Source organism: Orbicella franksi, chromosome 15, assembly GCF_964199315.1.
Source record: "Orbicella franksi chromosome 15, jaOrbFran1.1, whole genome shotgun sequence".
NCBI classification, from domain to species: domain Eukaryota; kingdom Metazoa; phylum Cnidaria; class Anthozoa; order Scleractinia; family Merulinidae; genus Orbicella; species Orbicella franksi.
This window is the reverse complement of record NC_138159.1, coordinates 6656740-6676142: the sequence shown is the minus strand read 5'-3', so window position 1 is coordinate 6676142 and position 19403 is coordinate 6656740. Positions and strand designations below refer to the sequence as shown.

Sequence of the window (19403 nt, the reverse complement as noted above, 5' to 3'; positions counted from 1 at the left end):
TTGGTCTGTGGGAATTAGAACTTGATCCCGTCGAGGCAAGTTGAGCGCGCGGGTTTTCGTTTTTAGCCGACGCACCTTCGTTTGAGTCCATTGAACCGTTCCCGGTTCCCGGCATTTCAACTTAACAACGTCAAATTTTTTCCGATCACGGGATGTAATTTTAACTTTAGAGTCAAAATATTTGTTTCACCCAACCTGCAACAAATGTTGACAATATTTAGAAACAGAACAGCCAACACAAAGCAATAGGACTTAAAATTAATATATCGATAGGACCTACCTGATTGAATTTGAATACTATACTGCTGTTGAATTGAATAAAATATTGCCCAGAATATACAGACTCGACGAAGCAAACGTTACCTTAAATCTTGACTTCCTTTAAAGTGCTGTGATGTTGTGATTCAACAAATCCGACTAGCTTTTCTTGCACAAAACGTTTGTCACGAAATGTTATTCTATTCGGTACATACTCGTCTATAAACCTCAGTTTTATTTTGGTCCATAAAAGAGTGACAATAACATCGTAACCAATCAGGGCAGAGCGAGCAAAACATTAAAAACAATGGGCTTTGTTCCAGTTCGGGCAAGAAGCCATAAAATACTGACGTGGTGAAGTTTGATAGTCCTTGTAAAGGTCAGTTACCTTTTTTATTACCCAGTAATTTAGTTTCTCATCATAAATTATCAGTTTAATTTATTTCATAATTTGGCATGTGGTCCCCAGATTCCCTCAAATACCGTACGCACGACTTGATGACTCTTTTTTTTTTTGTTCACTGTGCGCGCGATATCGGCGCGTGGGAAAATATACTTAGGAACCCAGAGCAAATCCGCATTAAAATGCAAAGCTGGGTCAACTCAAAGCTACATTTTATTATCAGTCCACAAAATATGCTCTCTCTAGTTTTTTTTCTTTCTTATGTTGTGTGTGTGTGTGTGTGTGTGTGTGTGTGTGTGTGTGTATCGTTTCACTTCAGTAAACAAAATAGTTTGCCTTCTACCTTGCTCTATAGTTGATATTTGTCATTTGCGAAACCTGAACTTTGACCTAAACAGGGTCATTTCCAACCTTCGCCCACACCACCGTACGTACCCCAAACATGTCATCTCTGGCCTTCCTGGTTTCCACAAGTGGCGTTAGGGGAAAGGAGCTACACGCGTGTGGTGGGTAAGTTCGGATGTTGGTGGTCCAGAGTTCTGCTACTGAAAGAGAAGGTAATCCTTTCTCCTATGCTATGCGTGACAGAGAGAGGGCCAGGACTGGAAAAGTGTTGGATAAATTTGCCTGCCACTTAAACCTCTAACAAATCGTTCTTCCGTTTTCAGATACAAATGTATAATTTTTAGTATCATTAGTATGTCGTTCTTCCTAGAAGCGAGATCTGAAGATTTGAAGAGAGCTCTTGTTTGAAGCGTGATTGTGCGTGCACGTGGAACGTGATCTGTTTTCGGGAGTGGCGCTGTTGAGTAGGCGGTCTACGCCTTCACCTGCCAGCGGTAGCACAAATGACAAAACACGATTGCAAATTAAAAATGGCGGTCTTCGAGGTAATTTTGAACGATAAAGTTTCGGATCTGAAGCACCTGCTAGAAGTCGATCCAAAATGCGCCAATTCTGTAGGGTGGCACGGTTTAACACCTTTACATCAAGCGGCATTAAAGAGTAACCAAGAACTGGTAGACTTGTTGCTGGAGTATGGAGCGAACGTGAACCGACCGAATGCGTATGGAGAGACTCCACTTCACCTCGCTTGTCAGGCGGCGTCCGTGAAATTTATACACAAGTTCTTGGAGATCGGTGCAGAGCTGAGAGCGGAAGATAGCGCTGGGAGGACTTGTATTCATCACGCTGCTAAAAGTGGTTCAGTGTGGGTATATAATTATAAATACGCTGACTAAAAATAGTTCACTTAGCTAAAGCTACATGATTCGAAACTGATGACAGATCGATTTAGAGGTATTAAATTATTGTTTGTTTTGCTGGGATTAGTTTGTAGTCGGGCCGGTTTCTTGCTAGTGGGCTACATTTTGGGTCGTTACGTGTATTCAGCCGGTGATTTTGGTTTTAGTCAAAGACTGTCCTTCGGAGAAAACTGCACACTTGAGATTCTGAGTTCTACAAATGTACATGTAGCTTGTTGTGACTTCTATAATTAAGACATTATGTAGGGTTATTGAATTATAAATTATGTTTGGATAATACAGTTGTATACTCAAAAGGTCATCAAGTCTACAAGTAATAAACACTAGCCAGTTACAAGAAGTTAAATTTATTTAGTGCAATTTCACTGTCCATGATGAAAAATTGATTGAAGTGAAATTTGCTCTCGTATAAAAAAAATAATAACAATAAAAATAAAAAAAACACATTATTTTTATACTGTGGAATGCTATGCGGAACCTGTGGTATTTTGTTTGATACAATTGCTGTAGAGTTTGTTACAACAACAGCAATGCTATACACACTCTTGACACTTACATGTAATTCACATTTGCGATAAAAATTACAATAACTTAGGGAAAAGATATGTGTTTAAAGTTGAGCCAGGGAGATAAATGAACCTTGCAGTTTTCGAGTTATTCCCCTGCCTTTTATGTGCAAAACAAAATAAGACCAAGGGAATAAAAGAGACAAGTAAATGAAGTGCAAACACAAGGAGACAAACCAAACTACAATAAACACCCGCATACACTGTATAAGAACACACAACTTCGAAGGTCAGGCTGATTGAGTTCTTATTTATCAGGTACTTAGTGACAAATCAGGCTTAAAATGTTTTTAAAATGTTCTTAAATTTTCATTTAGTAATACTATCCAAAACATGTTGCTAGAGGTATAATTAGCATATTTTAGGAAAATAAAATAAATAGTTATTCTGTAATAATATTATATTTACAAATGAACACAGTCAATAGATGTATTGTATGTAGTTATCTGACAGCAAACATAAACTTACATGTTTTGTAATTATGACACTTTTTCCACTTTATAAGAACATGTTACAATTTTCAAGCTGATCTTGTTCTTATAGAATTGGGCTTTATTGGCCAAATTTCAGCCTGGTGTTATTAATCCATTTGTTCTTATATGTGGGTGTTTACTGTATACAGTACGAACACTGGATATTCGAAGGAATTGAATGTTCAAAATGTTAGATACTTCATGCTATTTTCGAGTTGTTTAGAGAAGAGATATTAATAGCTTAGTTTGTTTAGAAGATTGGTATGCATGAAGATTTTTCAAATAAGAAGGAATATTATGCCAAAAGACAGCAGCCATAGAGGATCTAGTTTGTTTCCCAGTGTTTGTTCTGACTCGTGATTGCACTGCACCCAAATGGCACTTACCCAATTGGAAGTCTCATCAGCTGTCTTGATATGCTGTGATATCAAGTCACTGAATTGATACATTGGCTGGAGTTTTGTTCAAATTTGATTTCAGTAATTACATGATCATAGCACCCTTTTATTATGTTTTGGCAACAAATCAGACTCACGTGATATTGCCATGGATATTTTGGCCTGGTATGCTCAACAAATTATGAACCATGTCTGAACCAAACTCACCTGATGTCCTTCCATAGCTCACAAAAAGTCATGATTACATGTAGGTCAGTGTACAAATATATATAAATTAATATAACTGGTATTAGTAGAATTTAACTCATATACTAAATGTAAATGTTGTGATCTGATGGGCTGAATTATCACGTACATGTACATGTACACTATCAACCATAAGAGTCGTTTGGTGTAAAACGCAGACTGTGGACTGCAGACTGCAGACCGTGGGTAAAATGTAGACTGCATACCAGGGGTAAAAACCAGACTGTAGACTACAGACTTTTTAAGTAATTTATATCGTGTTATTTCCATTATTGAGTGCTGAACATAATAGCATTATTCAGGCTACCGGTAATTGCAGTGAAAGTCTGGATTCTGGTTAGCCTGAAAATCACTCTGGTTAGACTGAATATCACTCTGGTTAGCCTGAATATCACTTTGGTTAGCCTGAATATCACTGCGGTTAGACTGAATGTCATTCTAGTCGGCCTGAATATCACTCTGGTTAGCCTGAATATCATTCAGGTTAGCCTAAATAGCGCTTCGGTTAGCCTGTTTACGGTTAGCTTCCAATGAAAGAAATGGTAACACGATTCTTTTAAAAAGTCTGTAGCCTGCGGTCTATATTTTATCCCTGGTCTGCACTCTGCATTTTACCCTCAGTCTGCATTTTACCACCGGTCTGCAGTCTGCATTTTACACTGACCACCATAAACAACTGTAGGTCAGTTCTAAAATAGTCACTGTGATGTTTTCTCACTTTTTCTGAAGTTTTGGTGGAACATTTGTAAACAAAAGGATATTTAAATTCCTGACCAAGCTGCTGCAAAGGAGGTTATGTCTTGCTTGAATAGTGCAAAGTCTTACAACGATTTGACTTGATTGTTTTATCTGAAACGTCATGGTAATGGAACTCACAAATAAGTTGAACTTTTTTTTATTATTTTTGTGTGTCTGTTTTATAGATTGAAGCTTCATTACTTGACAGCATGTGGTTTAAGTTTGAAGAAGAGAGATAACAGGTATTTCAGCAAGTTATCAATTTTAAAGGCATTGGTAAAATTATTGAAGTATATAATAGAATAGTGTACTTTGTAATTCATAATTTAATATTTTATGTTCAATATTGATTTGCAACTTTAGAAAAAAAGAATAAATTTGGGACATTGAGTCTCATCTCGCAGTGGCTTGTGTTCCGATGGTTATTGAGGACAATTAGCTTCTCATCTTCTGTCTTGTCCCCAGTAACTGTCCTTTAAGCAACTGCGATATGAGACTCGCATCAGGTTTCTGCTAATGTTTCTAGAGTGGCAAATAATATTAGTTAGCTAAATTAATGCTGATATGAGTAAGTGTAACTTCCATAAAATTTGGTTCCACTTAGCTCCTGCGGTGTTAATTTACTTTTAGTAGCTTGAGGTAGGAATGGGGTGCCTGTTAGGGACAGGACCCTTATTTCTTTTTGATACTAAGCATCTGAATGTGATATCTAGAACACTTTTATCGAAAGACAACAGACAAATTAACTCTAGTCAAGAACTGTAACAATACAGCCACGTAGACACCCTCACAGTACTGTTGTAACACCATTTTGTTCAATACTACCACACAATTCACTCATTTACAATCTAATCAGTCTATTCTATACGTCGTAATTTGTCTAGAATATCACTTTCACAATGGGGGCACTTATTGGAAGGGTCACTTAGAATGTATTGTAAAGAAGTGGCATTTAAGGGAGGAGGAGAGGGGAGGGTGCACTTATTAGAAAGGGGGGGGGGACTTATTGGAAGTTGGGCACTAAATGGAATCATTACAGTTACGTAGTGTAATTCAGGGAGTATTATGCTCAGGGCAATTAATTACAAACTAAAGTTATGAGCACAGAAAGTTAATTACTCCCTGACTTGTACAGCTGAAGGGAAATCTAGTCACAAGTGAACCATATGGTGTAGGTCAAGTAAGGAAGTATTTGAAAATGAAAATTTTTGCTATTGATGCAACTGATATATACTAAAATGGTTTGTTGTTCTTCAAGAGGGATGTGTCCAGGCTTTCAAACCTCAATCAAGTTTCTCAAGAAATTCTAAAGGCTGGTTTACTCAGATTACTATTTTCAATTGATAATACGTAACAAGGTAAATTATTACCACTACACTACAAATTAATATTAACTACAGATTGTTTGGTTCAGAGGTCAAACAGCACTACATGTAGCAGCCGAACATGGTCAACTTGATGCCTGCAAATATCTACTACGCCATAAGGTATGTCAACACATGCCTTATTCTGTCAATAATGCTTGACAGAAACCTGACATATATTTTGGGGGCCGGCAGCTAGTAATTTCTCTGCATGTTACAGTGGAACCCCGTTAATACAACCACCTTCGGGCCATGGAAAATTGGTCATATTAACAGGGTGGTCATATTGAAAGGGTTCTTTAAATAAGAAAATGACTGACTGAGCTTTTTTTCGGGCCAGAATAAAGTGTCCGTATTAACGAGGTGGTCGTATTAATGGGGTGGTTGTAAGGTGGGATTCCACTGTATTTCACAAACCATCAGGTGAGAGATTTATATTAGTTTAGTCTGTAACTTTTATTGCCCTAACATTGTGAGTCTTTATTGGTATTCAAGGGTCTCTGTTATCCAATGTTTTCATCATTCTGTCTTAAACTTTGTATAAATGAGAATGGTGTAGTGATAATTTATTTTGAATCATGTTGAATTAATAATTATGAATCTTTATCTACAGAGGTTTCCTCCTGATGTACGTGACAATTCAAATGCAACACCACTGCACTTAGCTGCCAAATATGCACACTGGTAAGGGGATAAAACAGTAATACTTATGTAGCAAGTTACGTGTATATGGATTGGGGAAGCTTTGATCATGTAGAAGATTGCTGGTGCATACACTATAGGTCCTCTTATTGACACCAACAGTTGCAGTCAAAAAGATTCCATTGAGATTTTCATAATTGAAGTGTGTGAAGTAGAAATTCAAAGTATTAGTTTGTTGACTTTTGGTGGTGCCCAGACATGACGTTACAAGTCCATTTGGAAAGAAATTTGTCAAAATCAACAAAATTTAGAGTCCTTGTGACAAGGAAACTTGTCAATCTTTCATTTTATGGACTTCTCTGTTTGTTTGATTTTTGATTGTAAGTTAACATTATGTCCGTTCTAGTACTGACCTTGGAATCTCAGCACACATTGTATGAATTACACATTAATTGAACATTTTACAAAGTGATGTACTGTATACAGATAAATAAATTCGGCTTTTAATGTTGAATGATATACATTGTATAAGTCAAAGTTACTTCTAGGTCAACTACTGTATGTTCAATAATTACTGTTAGTTACATTTGCTACTAACAATAAATAAATATAATCACTACTTACAACAACAGAAACAACAATAACAATTGTTGCAAGCTTAATTAGCTTTGATTTGCTACATGTATCTAAGCACAGGGCTTGGAAAAAGTGTCGTCTGGTCGTCTGGGACAGGTAGATTCTCCTTCTGGGCAAGTACCTTCTCATTCTTACTTGCCTGATGGGCAAGAGATCAAGCAAGTAATCTGCCAAATAGATCATTAAAAGAGTATACTAAGACTTGCTCAGGGCAAGCAATATTTGAGAGATATCTGCCCTAAAGGCAAGCTGGAATTCCAGTTTTTTTCAAGCCCTGTTAAATTAAAGCAATTTCAATAAGTATTTATTATTAAATTAAAGATAAAAGTTCAATACACAGCTCAACGTCTATTATGTGCAAAGAAAGTAAAGGGTATTTTTATAAAAATTTCATTTATTTTTTTGAATGTGAAGAGAATACTAAAAATATAATTAAATAAAATGTACATGTATGTTTGGGAGATTGTTATATTTTCATAACCAACAGTTTGCCAATTTGATTTTAGGTCCAGAAAAAACCCAACAGCAAAATGAATTCCATGATTTCATCAAAAAAGATCTTATTGACAAAACATACAAAAGAGTGGGCAATGAGTTTAAATGTTAGTAGTTACTTCCACAGAATGGAACTCTGATTAATATTACAAATTAAACTCCTTATAACAAAATATCCTGTATATTAATAATGAACAATGTTCTTCCTGCTACTTGTATAATGTATACTGTGTTTTATTGTTTGGAACATAATCCCGGGAATAACGAACTCCTCTCCTAACCAATAGTTTTTTCAGGCCTGGATTGCAATAGCATCATGTAATCTGAGATGTTGCTAGTTTAAGAGCTTGCAGGCAAATGAAATTGAGCATGTGATGTTACTTAAGGAACATTAAATTTTATTTTTTTTAAGCTGGGAATTTCTATTTGAATGAATAATTTTAATTTTAATTTTAATTTTAATTTTAATTTTAATTTTAATTTTAATTTTAATTTTAATTTTAATTTTAATTTTAATTTTAATTTTAATTTTAATTTTAATTTTAATTTTAATTTTAATTTTAATTTTAATTTTAATTTTAATTTTAATTTTAATTTATTTATTTCTGCAGTGAAGTAGCATGGACCCTAGAGAGTAAAAGTGTATTGTCAATGATCAATGAGCCAGATGTTGCAGGGAAAACACCTGTGGACTACACCACTGAAGGAAAAACACCAAGGTGCTGTATATACTGTAGAGAGCGAGGTGGTATACATGTATGTCCAGAGAAAAAATTTGTAGTGACAAGAGAACAGTCAGCCTCTAGTTCTTCAGAGTAGTCCTTATACCTACCTGTACTTTCTTGCACGAAGAAATTATTAAACATCTGATAATCATGCACTATCAAGTTCGTTGTAAAGCTCAGGGTTGCCACAAATTTTTGAAATCTGAGGCAGTATTACTGTTGGATTTGGCAGCTGATTGTGCCATCTTTTTTTAAAGTCACCCCAGCAGAGTAGCTGACTGAGATCATGAAGTACATGGTAATTTTTGCCAATAGCCTTTAGATCTTACAGGATCATATTAATATAAGATCCTATCAGATCTTGTGTTGTACCTCAACCAGGGTATTATTAGATGGAGTCTTTGTGTTGAATCTCAGGTGTTGCTTGTCTGATGAACACTTGCATTGACTACACAAAGAAGGGTTGAAAGAGGCCTACAGAGGCCTAATAATTAACGTGTTAGATTCCGAATCAAGCAGTCTGTGTTCAAGCCCTGGCCAGGGTTGCTGCCTTGTGTTCTTGGGTAACATACTTCAGTCACACAATGCCTCTCTCCACCCAGGTGTACATGACTGTGTTAACAGGTACACTACTGATGAATTTCATGCTGTGCGTAGCCATCCAGTGGGGAGGAGAAATACCCCTAGTCACTTAAATGCTAGTAAGAGAAACTCAGATAAGCTCTGCCTGGCCGGACACAGACTTAACTTTGCAAGACAGATACAGGTTGCACAAAGATGGCAAGCTGGAAAATTTGTTTTCAATACACCCTGCCTTGAAGAACATGTTAAATATGAATTCAAAGTTAAATGCTCAACATGGTGTTCAAACTGCTTGATGTTCTCTTGTAGACACCTCTGGCTCCAGAGACACCTCAAGTACTGGCAAGCCAGTCGCTGTCCACGTAGTTGGCCACCCAATCCTTGGATACCATGGTTTCTATTACTCCTCTCACCGTCATTTGGAATTTTCTTCATTGCTTTGTCATTCCATCACCTTTCCACACTCTTTGCAACACTGGCAACCATGGGAATCATAGTCTTCTTCAATGTGTGGTCATTCTCTAAGCACAGATTACAGCACATTTCTGCAATTCCAAATCCTGCACTAGCTGGCTTTTTCTTTGGGCTAATAATACAGAGCTTGTTATGCTATTTTTTATACATTATGCCTCATATCCTTTGGAATAATGTGTAACTGTCATGATCATGATACTTTTTTAATGTACAGTAGGTGCCAGGTTTACAATGGGTTTTAACTGACTGATGATTTTTTTTTTTTAATTAAAAGCGCATTGTATATCAACAGTGTAGGCTGCTATGTTTCTCTTGTTTAGTGATTACAGTGTTATAATTTTCATTTTAATGTTGCAATAAAACATACTCCTTAACTTTTATCACAGCTTTGGCCAGAGCTTTTTTGGACTCCTCTTGCAATCATTCTATTGATAGCTACTATTATTACATTAAGGTACAGTGTAAATCCAGTGTGACTTTAGTTAACTAATGACAGATAAGTCCTTTAAAATATTTTTGTAAGTCATGTGTATTTGAAATTTGGGATAGTTCTTAGGAAACCTACATGTACATGTCTACAGAACCTTCACTGACAAAACCTTTAAGGCATAAACATGACTTACCCGTTATTATTGCACTGATTGGAAGTTTACAAGTCCAGTGTTACTCAAGACAACTGGCAAACATGTCCCTTCCAAGTATTCTATTTAAATTTGTATACGTTTTTGAAGCTTAGGATCATTCTCAAGAAACACACAATCATGTACAGTGAGTGAAATCTCAATTTTTGCAATTTCCAAGGGAAATGAAGATTGGTTTGAAAATTGGGTCGTTCCAGAAATCAGGTGTCAGTATGCCGTTAATGACTGGTCCCAATGGAAACCGAGAGTTTTGTTTCCCTGAGACCCTTCGGAGACTCTCCCCAAGACCCCTGGAACATTGAGGGTGGAGGGGAAACAAAATTCACTGTTTCCCATGGAACAAGTCATCAAGTGTTTCAGTTATACCTTCCAACTCAAAAATAGAACAAACTGCAGAAAATTATTGATATGCTTGGTGTCCACTGGCACACATTGGCTGCAGTTTCAAGATGCGTGAAATGATCATGTACGAGTTGAAAGTCCAAGTTGTTGTTTTCCTAGAGAGTTAGTGACTTGTGACTCATGACATGTGACATGTCCTCTAATCTTAACACAAATTTAGTTGGGAGGTATAATAATAAATTTAATATATTTAGTTACTGTATTAAATTTGTGAGGGGAGGAAACAACTTTTGGTTTGAGTTAATGGGAGGTTTGAAAAAATGAGAGTTTTATGATTGGGATTTCAATGTACATGTACATACACATGCAGACTGATGAACTAGTTATGAATCTTGTTAGCTGTACAACACAACTAACATGATAATTACAAAGCCTTTTCAGAGTAGACATGTCTGTTCAAAAGCAAAAGGCAATAGCACTACAGAATTGTTTAATACAAAGTAACTTTGAAAGATTGTTTATGAGAAATTTACTTCAAAGTACCTATAAATTGTGATAGGTTACATGTAGTTAGTTCAAATGTTGGACTCCACATTAGCCAGCCCAGGTGGTAGTTCTGTTTCCAGGATAATGCTGGTGTGTTCTTGGGCAATGTAACCTCAGAGTTACTGGGTTTGAGGATGAGTTCTGGACAGTTTTCCCAGACTAGGTTATAATTATTTTATTTTGCTGTTCATAAAAAAATTAGGGTTAAAGAATAACATGTAATGTAAAATTCACCCATGCAAAATTGTGTAGATTCTGCCAAAATTGCCTCACATCCACCCTGGATTGTATCATTTGTAATACAAATTAGAAATTAATTAAAATTTAATTGTGAAGAGGGCTATAATTTTCTTGGTCTGAACTTCCATCTCTTGAACTTCATGCTTGACCCAACTGAAATGCCAGACGAGTATGCTTTAACCATAGTCACATTTTTTTCTCAGAAATCTTTTTTCAGACGCTGGTGTGGTTACGTCTAATAGAATCTCTGACACTGGAGAAACAATGGTAAGAAATCAATGTAGTGGAAATCAAATGCTGAACTTAATTTTTGGACCTTGGAGAATAAAATGTCAGTAATCTGAATCAACAGTAAAAAAGGAGAATTCAAAGTACCCACTTTTGAAAAGTAAATTTTATGTCTAGTAAGTAGCCCTTGTTCTTTGAAAGTTACCTTCATACAATAAGTGACTATTATCATAGTGCTCACTCACTCAGTTTAGTTAGAGTCTATTGGACTTTTGTAGTGGGCCTACAGTAGTTGTTCATACTGTTGATAAAGCTATCTGGTATATATTAAATTACTTTCCAGTGGATAAGTCCCGTCAAAATGATGCTATTCACTGGATAGTGATTTATCTGGTGGATACATGTGTTGCATTATCAATCCTTAGAACAGCATGACCCTGGTAAACGGTGCTCAAAATCAAATACATACATGTACATACAATTAGATGTATGCTTCTTTGGTTCAACAAGTGGCAAAGGATGTGGAATTTGACCTAAGGATAGAGACCAAGCCAGTGGTCCAACAAAAAATAACGAGGAGCCTAAAGGCTCCTAACTAGTAACCATGAAATTCTGGGTACCCAGCACTTGTTATTAGTTAATAAGCTCATATGAAAAAAAGTAAGTTTTTCCAGTCACCCAAAGGCTAAAGTTAGTTACCTGTGGTCCCCGGGCACTTCTAGAGCACAGCTCTGTCAGCACTGAGGGGAAGTGACCTCCAAGTTTAATTAAGATCAATTTTAAATATAATTTTATTCAGCATATTTCTGTGATCTCAGTAGGGAAATGTTTGGGTCAAATCAGACATGGAGAATAGAATGTTTAGAGGAAGACATCCTTTCCTTAGCTCTGATCTATTTTTGTAGTTTAAATTGATTTGTTTTATTTACTTAAAATTATGATTTATTGCTCAGTTACTGACAATTTGCATTTTTTTTTTTCACAGTCCATTCTTGATGTTGCAAAAGATGTTGTATCAGAGTGCAACTTCTGTACAGTTTGTGAGGTACTGTGTACAATGCAGATCATGACAAGCAATGTGTTTTTCAAACAATCATTATGATCAATTTAAAGTGAAGAATGCTAATATTGTAAGAAATAAAAACAAGGTTTCTAACTTTCCTCAAAGAAGCCACCGTTGAGGGCAACAGGAGAAGGGTGGGAGTGTGGGGGTGCTGGGTAAATGTATGAAGCCTGGAGGAGGAGGTGAAGCTAAAGATATGATTTTTTTTTTTAATGCTATTGAAATATTGACAATAAAGTTGACAGTTACTTGTGATAATACATTTTTTGTGGCTAGTCTTATGCAGCTCTTTTATTTCGTCCCGGCCAAGGGACTCTTCAGAGACCTTTCTGCTTGGCAAACTACTTGGCAACTTTGGGCACAATGCCCAATGAGTTTGCCAAGCTGAAAGGTCTCTGAAGAGTCCCTTGGCAGGGATGAAACGAAATACTGTGTAAGACTAGCCATGAAAAATGTATTATCACAAGTTATTGATTACATAATTAAGTGTAGATACAATGAACTTGACTTTGTAAATTTCCAGTTAAGCATGGAAACAAAAGGATTATTTTATGTGAAAGTTGAGAAATTTGTGTAGAAGTTAATGTGAGTTTACACTAAACACTAATGGATAGATTGTGAAAAATAGAATGGGTATGTGAAAGGAATTCATAAGGATTTGAAGATGGTGACAAGAGATATTTACTTTTAGGGCCTAAAGGCTTGGGTGTATAACGAGAAAATTAAAGTGACTCATGGGATATTCCATGGGATACCACTTGAAAGCATTGTATAACTACACTGTAGTATGTATCATCCTCAAGAGGTGGTTTAAATAGAGTTGGTGATTATAAAAGGGATTTACATATTGTACTGTGTTCCATTACCAGATTGTAATGCCTGACTTCACTAAGCACTGCCGACTTTGTGAAAAATGTTTTCTGAGTTTGGATCACCACTGTCTGTTTCTCCTGAGCTGTGTGGCAAGAAACAACCACAGGGCTTTCGTGTTCTTCATGATTGAAGTAATGGTGGCCAATGTGTTATTTGTGAGAGCAGCAGTGTCATGTGAGTAGAAATTTTACTTGTATTTTTTTAAAATATTTCTCCACTTGATAATAAAAAAGTGCAGTAAAATGAAAGTGGAAGGGGCAAAATATAGTAACACTAATTATATACCCTTTAATTAGATACATATATTTAAGGCCAAAAAGAAATAAACTGGACTGTAAAAGAAGAAAGAGTAAACAAATAGTAAATATTAAGTAATGTATGTTAGACTTAAGCCTCACAGGAAACTGAGCAAAATGAAACTGGATAAAAGTGCTTTAATTTTAAGTTGTTTTCAAGTTGGCTTATTATGGTAGACAAAGGAATGTCATTCCAAAGTAGTTGGGCAAAATGTTCTTAAATTTATTTGAAAAGATTTTATATTTAGTTGTTGTAAGGACACACTTCTAGTGAGGTAACTATATGTATGTTGTGAGAGACAGGATGAGATTTGCTCTACAAATGGTGGGAGGCATGGAAGCCTAAAAGGCTTAACTAGTGATTTGGATCTCAGATCTGGAGATCTGAAATCAAGCCTTGGCTGGGGTTGTAATGTTGTTGTCCTTAAAATATCAACTTTATTGACTGTAGATTTAATTAGTTACATTGAGATGAAACATAGTTACAAAATGATGGAAAATTACAATAAAAAGGGAAAACAGTACTCAACCTTGCAGTTGTAAGTTGGAGTAAAACAAAGCATTTCTGAAATATGGGAACCAGCAAAGATTAATGACAACATTGCAAATTCTGCTGCTACACGCTGCAAATGAGCTGCAGTGTATCTTGCCATTCGATCGTTGTATAACTTGTAGAGTGTCCTGCAGCCTTTAACTTGTATTAACTTGAGTGTGTGTTGTACAATAACCATGGATGCTTTGTTTGGATATCTGCTCGGGACTTATTATGTTGCCTTTTTTTTATTTTCAATCAGATTTTAACTTGGAAGTATTCTTAGGAGAGGCATCTTCATTCAGAGTAAGTTATGAAATTGCTGTCTTGTGCACAGATCTCTGGATAAATTGCATTGCAGGCATTTTAATGAAGTTAGTTAACACTAAATTCACGTGTGGGAGTTAGGATAAGCCATTTATAAGCACATAAAGACAATTGGAGCTAATCAAAACCTTCCACAGGTAGCTCCTTACACAAAAACTAATTTAGCAATCATCGACCAGGAAATGCCATAACTGCATGCAACTGCATGCATGGAGTTATGTATGTGTGGAGTTATGCATGCGTAGCGCATGCATTAACATGCATGGTTGATGTAGTACACAAGGCATCATTAATTTTTATGCAGGGGTGTCAATATTTTTAGTCACCTGTTGCCTTGATTCTCACTCCTGTAACAAACTTGTTACCTCGTGGGTGAATTGTATCAACAACAGGCAAGTTCACCTGTAACATCAAGGGCGCATCAAGCATGCTCAGCAGTAACAGGTGTTATGGATTATGGCCATTAATTAGCGCCCTGTTCAAATTGTGATAAAATAATGTACATGTATATAACATTGCACCTTGCAATGGACTAGCATTCCATCCAGGGAGAGTAGAAGTACTTGTAGTTGCTTAATGTTGCAGAAACCAAGATAAACTGTGGCAGTATGGGCCAGTTGCCCCGACACAGACTTTACCTTATGACATGTATGTACATTGTAGTCATTTTCTCTTGTCTAATAGGCCATTTCCCAGTTACCTTGAGCCTCTGTTTCAAAATGAGTACTCGTGCAAAACGTTTCATATGAAGACAAGTTTGATTCGCACGAAAAAGAACCTGTAGGGGGAAGACATTTTAATATCAATGGTTTTGCATTAAGACTCATTTTGACACTGAGAAATAGCCCATTGTCTAAATGCCTACACTGAATTGTGAAAATCATTGTATAAGGCAGTGCTTGCCAATATAAGAGGTGTTTTACTGTAACAATGTGTTATTCTTTACCCTTAGGAAGCTATGGGCCATGATGTTTATGTCTCAGTTTTGTTTGTTATCAACTGTGTAGGATTCTACTATGTGTTTTTTGTAAGTTACCAACATCGCCAACATTATATGTATGCAATGTCTAAAATAGATACTCTCCAAAGATTGTTGAGGATCAGTTGTTGTCTTTAAAAGAGTTGCACTGGTTTTGTTCTTTATATTACAAACAAGCAATTGTTTCTTGGTTATCAAATCAACGATTGCTGATACTCGTTTTTGCATACTTCAGCCCTATACCGTCACCAATTATAACAACAACAACAACATCTTTATTTTCTCACTATAAATGTGAATAATTATTATTGCATAACGTAACAATACATCGAATTGTTTTGTTCATTTTAGAAGTATGGGATTGATTTTACTTTGAACCACATGTATAATATCACCAGTTAAATTTGATAATTTTTTTTATATGATTTTGTTCTTGTTATTTTTCTCTTATTTTTATCTAGACCTTCTGTCATTAGAATTCTTGTTCATTGTGGAATTGCTTTCTTTTCAGTTGACGTGGTTTCAGTTCAAGGTTATTACTGACGGTGGTACAACATACTACTCTCCAGATGGCCGCACTCAGCACAGGTCAGTTGTAGCTTGCCATTTGCACTCGCTTATGATGTGTGGGCAGTGCAAGAATTACGAGATATATATTTTAATATGCGAATCATAAATCACTCTCAAATGGCAGGAAATCGAAAAATAATCATTTAGGAAGGTAAAAAAAAAATCACCAAAGAAGTAGAGCGATTTTCAGTTGTAAGTGTCGTAAAACCAAAACAAAGGTAATCACTCAAGCCAATCACAAAGGACACAGACAATCCAGTGAACCAATCAAACTCGCAGTCGCAAACGGCGGGAAAACGTGTGCGAACGACTATCGATTGGTTTTGCTTTACGTCCTTTTACCTGTAAGGTCGGCACACGCTAGGGAACATGTTGCAGGGACGTGAAGCGGAGGCATGTTGCAGCGACAGTTTTTCTCCTGTGACATGCCCGTCTTTGCGAAAAAGTTCTGCTGCATGAATTTTAGCTGGTTTGAATTCGTGCGTTGTCAAGGAGGGACAAGATGACCTCAGTTTTCACTGTTGTATCGTGTACACTGCTCTAGCAAACTGTCCCCGTTACAACAAAGAAATGAACCAATATCCCAGGGCTGTACTGACCCGTAGTCAGAAAAAAATTTTGACTGTTCCGGCAATGCTCATGAAAATAATTGAGTGAGGCATTTTCTTTGGTTAAATTCTCTTCCAAGGTATTTAAGGTGTTTCTGATGACTGTAAACAACAAAAACGAAAAAAAAAAAAATGACTGAGGCAGGTGCCACGGTTTCCTGTTCCTAGCTACGACCCTGTATTCGTTAATTCGTGTTCACTGACTGGCGCACTGTCCCTGCAAAATGCTTCCTGTGCGTACGCAGGAAGGCCAGAAGGGGCTTGTCCCTCTTAAGGTCCTCGTAATATGTCCTGGCAACATGCCCCTAGTGTGTCGACCTCTTAACCAACCGTGTGGTCTAGTGATGCAAAACCAAACAAAATGCGAATTACTCTCGACACTCAAGTTAAAACCACTTAAATAATAAACCAAAAAGTAGCATTGATGGTTGAACAGACAGCATGGTTGCAACTGAGAAAGGTTAGGACCAATTATTTGAGGCAATCGTGAAAAACTATTCACATTTTATGTCGTAGCTTTTCCAAGATGTACTGTCCTTCAGCTAGCATTTGCTTTTCCTTACGCAGATCTTGGAAAGATATATGGTGTTTTCAAGGCATTACATGCTCGCAAAGGATGAAGATATTTCTTCAGTTTCTTCTCGGAGAATACTCCTTTTACAAGAACATGAAGAAAAAACAAGCCGAGAGACTTGTCTAACTTGTAAGCGTTGAAAATTGCTTTGGTCAAATGCGTCACGGATTGATTGGAGAACGGACAAAGAGAAGTCCCTTCAGCCGAAAGCCTGAGAATGAGGGCAAATTTGTGTACGTTTGCTCAGTCAAACATAAGTTTCTTCCAGGCATTTCGTTAGTTGTGGGGCACCGCGGAGAGAACGAGTAAAACAAAGGCAAGGGTTCTAATGTATGAGAGGACGCTCCCTCTCGCAACTAATCTTTTCATCTCTGTTTTGGTCTTTTTTGTAATTATATTCAAACTTGGTGCCCGAGCATGGTGCCCGAGCACGGTGCCTTTTTTTTTTTTTTTAATGATATTCCCCCGCATAAGCCTGAATGCAACAGTATTTTGTGCCGGCACCCAGACACCAGTGCTCGGGCACCAGCTGTGAACACAGCCAAAGTGTTTTGTTTTTGTTTTTTCCCGACAATCTCTCAGCTAAGAGCTTGATTTCAACCAATTCCTATGCGATCAGTAATTTTACAGATCTCAGCGTCGTTCCTCAGCTGACAGCTAAATTTTCACAACATGACTTTCTTGCCCTTTTCTTTAATCACGGTATCTTGCATCGTTCGTTTCCTTTCAAAGATTTTTCAGAATTTGCGAGTAGGGTTTAAATGACAAGTTTGTAAAATAAAACAGATCAACAGTTAGAGCTACTTAGACGTGTAACTTCAGAAGTTTTTCCTATTTTCGAAAGTAAAACTGTAAATAGGAACTTTAAAATTCCCGTCGTGTATATGAAGATAACTTAAGTTGTTACAACACGATGTAAAATCGAACATGAAAATAATTTAATTTCGTTTTATGTACATTTTACTGGCTTGGCAAGTTTTCAAACAATACTCTACGCTTGGAATATACAATGTTGCAAGTTGTAGCCATGTTTTTAACTTTTGTTTAGCGGCTTGTACAGAGTAGGTCTGTTATTTCACCTATTTACGCTTTGTGAAAGAAATTCAAGTATTTTAAAAAAAACATTTTATCAGAAAAGCGAAATTTTCAAACTTCTTACTGGTTGCCATAGTTTTATTCAATGTTAGCTGTGAGGATATAGAGTATTTTCACCTGACTTCACGGCAGTCATGTTGCTGCCCGGAAACAATCCTGCGGGAGTTGAACTCCTTTCTTATGTGAACACTTTCTTTTGCTCCAATAAATTTGTGTGGTGCTGGCCACGCGAGTGAAAACGCTCTGTTGCTTATGTAAGGTAAATTTGCTGCTGCTGTTGTTGTTGTTTACGTCGCCTGTGAAATCATTACGGAACAACGACAAAGCAACAGCAACAGTGGCAAGCAGATTACTACTGTGAGATAACTTAGCCCACACTACGCCGGAGGAATTTTAAATCGCAACAATCACGGGTCATTTTGGATTTGTGTTCGAGTAAAACTCCAGCAGGGAAAATGTCAGGATTAACGTAACCTCATCGTTTTCGACCAAGTTTCGTTTTCAAAATGTTTTATGATCCCACTGAACCGCAAAGCCGGCGTTTTCAAATCCTCAGGTTTGAAGAGCGTTTTCGAAAAGCTCCGTGTTCGTGACGGATTAGTGTAGACGGTAGGCCTAACTGGAGAAATGAAGCTGCGTTTTCAAATTTCCGTGGCGTAGTGTGGACGCTGCCTAAGATAACTTAGATTCGCATCAAAATAAATACTGCATGCATGCTGGCGTTAAAATATTTAAATGAGAAATGTTTCGATGTGTAATATTGGATATCAGAACCTCAAGGTTCTACGCATTGTAAATATAGCTAGAGTATTATTTTCAAACGAATTAAAATACTTTCAACTAACAATACCTGGCTATCAAGTTACTGGTTTGTTTTTGGTGTTCCTTCTTTTATCGAAATTGAGGTAGAAAAACATCAAGAAGATCATAATAAACCATAAAGGAACAAAGATGGTTAAGGGGCGAGGTTTTCCGGGGAAAGGAGGGAGGGGCACGGAAGGGGGAAGGAAATCGAGGAATCCCTAGTAAAAATTATTCGGGCAAACCATCTGTTCCGGATTTCAGAGATTAGGCTGGCTTAACCTAGCTCTTTCTTTGTTTCTCTCTCCACATGAAACATCTAAGTTAAACAATTCGATTCTCCATCATCCATCAGCCATTTTCTGAGACTCGAACAATTTCACGTATTATCACCATTGCATTTTGTCTTCTGACCATTAAATA

At 36.7% G+C, this 19403-nt stretch overlaps 1 protein-coding gene across 2 annotated transcripts; it reads left to right on the top strand.

Moving 5' to 3' along the window:
• The first annotated feature begins 697 nt into the window (after positions 1 to 697).
• LOC145469747 (uncharacterized) lies at positions 698 to 19017 on the top strand. Of its 2 annotated transcripts, XM_081453539.1 has the most exons (14): positions 700 to 1871; positions 4533 to 4589; positions 5762 to 5834; positions 6325 to 6395; positions 8096 to 8203; positions 9101 to 9424; positions 9651 to 9719; positions 11238 to 11301; positions 12248 to 12307; positions 13195 to 13372; positions 14289 to 14332; positions 15306 to 15380; positions 15844 to 15920; positions 17078 to 19017. In XM_081453539.1, the coding sequence occupies exons 1-14, from the start codon at positions 1510 to 1512 to the stop codon at positions 17208 to 17210; spliced, it is 1695 nt and encodes a 564-aa protein (XP_081309665.1). In that variant the 5' UTR covers positions 700 to 1509; the 3' UTR covers positions 17211 to 19017. The 2 variants fall into 2 exon arrangements, 1 of the variants encoding a protein (XP_081309665.1); XR_014042360.1 differs by lacking the exons at positions 15844 to 15920; positions 17078 to 19017 and having other exon boundaries at positions 698 to 1871; positions 14289 to 15001; positions 15306 to 15367.
• Positions 19018 to 19403: the final 386 nt, after the last annotated feature.